At 69.2% G+C, this 601-nt stretch overlaps 1 protein-coding gene across 1 annotated transcript in view; it reads right to left on the bottom strand.

Moving 5' to 3' along the window:
- Positions 1 to 454: 454 nt before the first annotated feature.
- RAX (retina and anterior neural fold homeobox) overlaps positions 455 to 601 on the bottom strand; it is a 2,686-nt gene continuing 2,539 nt past the window's right edge. Inside the window, exon 4 of the mRNA XM_019531673.1 lies at positions 455 to 599. Within this exon, the coding sequence (XP_019387218.1) occupies positions 455 to 599 (145 nt within the window). The remainder of the gene's footprint in view (positions 600 to 601) is intronic.

Genomic DNA, 601 nt, shown 5'->3' with positions numbered 1-601 from the left:
GAGAGCAAAGGGACGGGGATTCTTGAAGCGAGGCTCCTGTCAGCCAGCCGAGACACCCTCCGTTCCGGTGTCAGACAGACTGTCCAGGGCTCGGTCTCCTCCTGTCAGTAGGATCCTGTCCATTTTCAAGTTCTTAACCACCTTTTGTAAGCCCCCACCCCCTGAGCCGGCAGGAGTGACGGGGGAAGGGGGAATCTTCCTTGCTCGGGGGTCTCTGCAGAGTCCTTCACTCAAGGCAGAGCGGCTCCTAAAGCTGATCTTCCCCCGGCGGCACCCTAGGCGCAGGGCCCGCTGCTGCTCCTGCAACCTGCCTGGCCCTGGCGCCCGGCCGGCCGGGAGAGGGGGCTGGGCCCCGCGGGGCTGCCCGCTCCATCTGCACGGAAGCGAAGTCTCCCGGCTCAGCCCGGCCCCGGCCCCGGCCCCGGCCCCGGGCAGGGCCCTCGCGCCCGCACGCTCAGAGGGCCTGCCAGGGCTTGCCGATGGACTGGATGTGCTCCTTGGCCTTGAGCCGCAGCGCCGCGATGCTGCTGTTGCGCGGGTCGGGCTCGTCCAGCGGGAACTTGTCCACGAAGCCGGGCCCGCACTGGTAGGGCGGCGGCGG

This window comes from Crocodylus porosus, unplaced genomic scaffold, assembly GCF_001723895.1.
Source record: "Crocodylus porosus isolate Cpor-Errol unplaced genomic scaffold, CroPor_comp1, whole genome shotgun sequence".
Classification (NCBI taxonomy): domain Eukaryota; kingdom Metazoa; phylum Chordata; order Crocodylia; family Crocodylidae; genus Crocodylus; species Crocodylus porosus.
The sequence above is the reverse complement of the archived record's forward strand: the minus strand, read 5'-3'. Positions and strand labels throughout refer to the sequence as shown.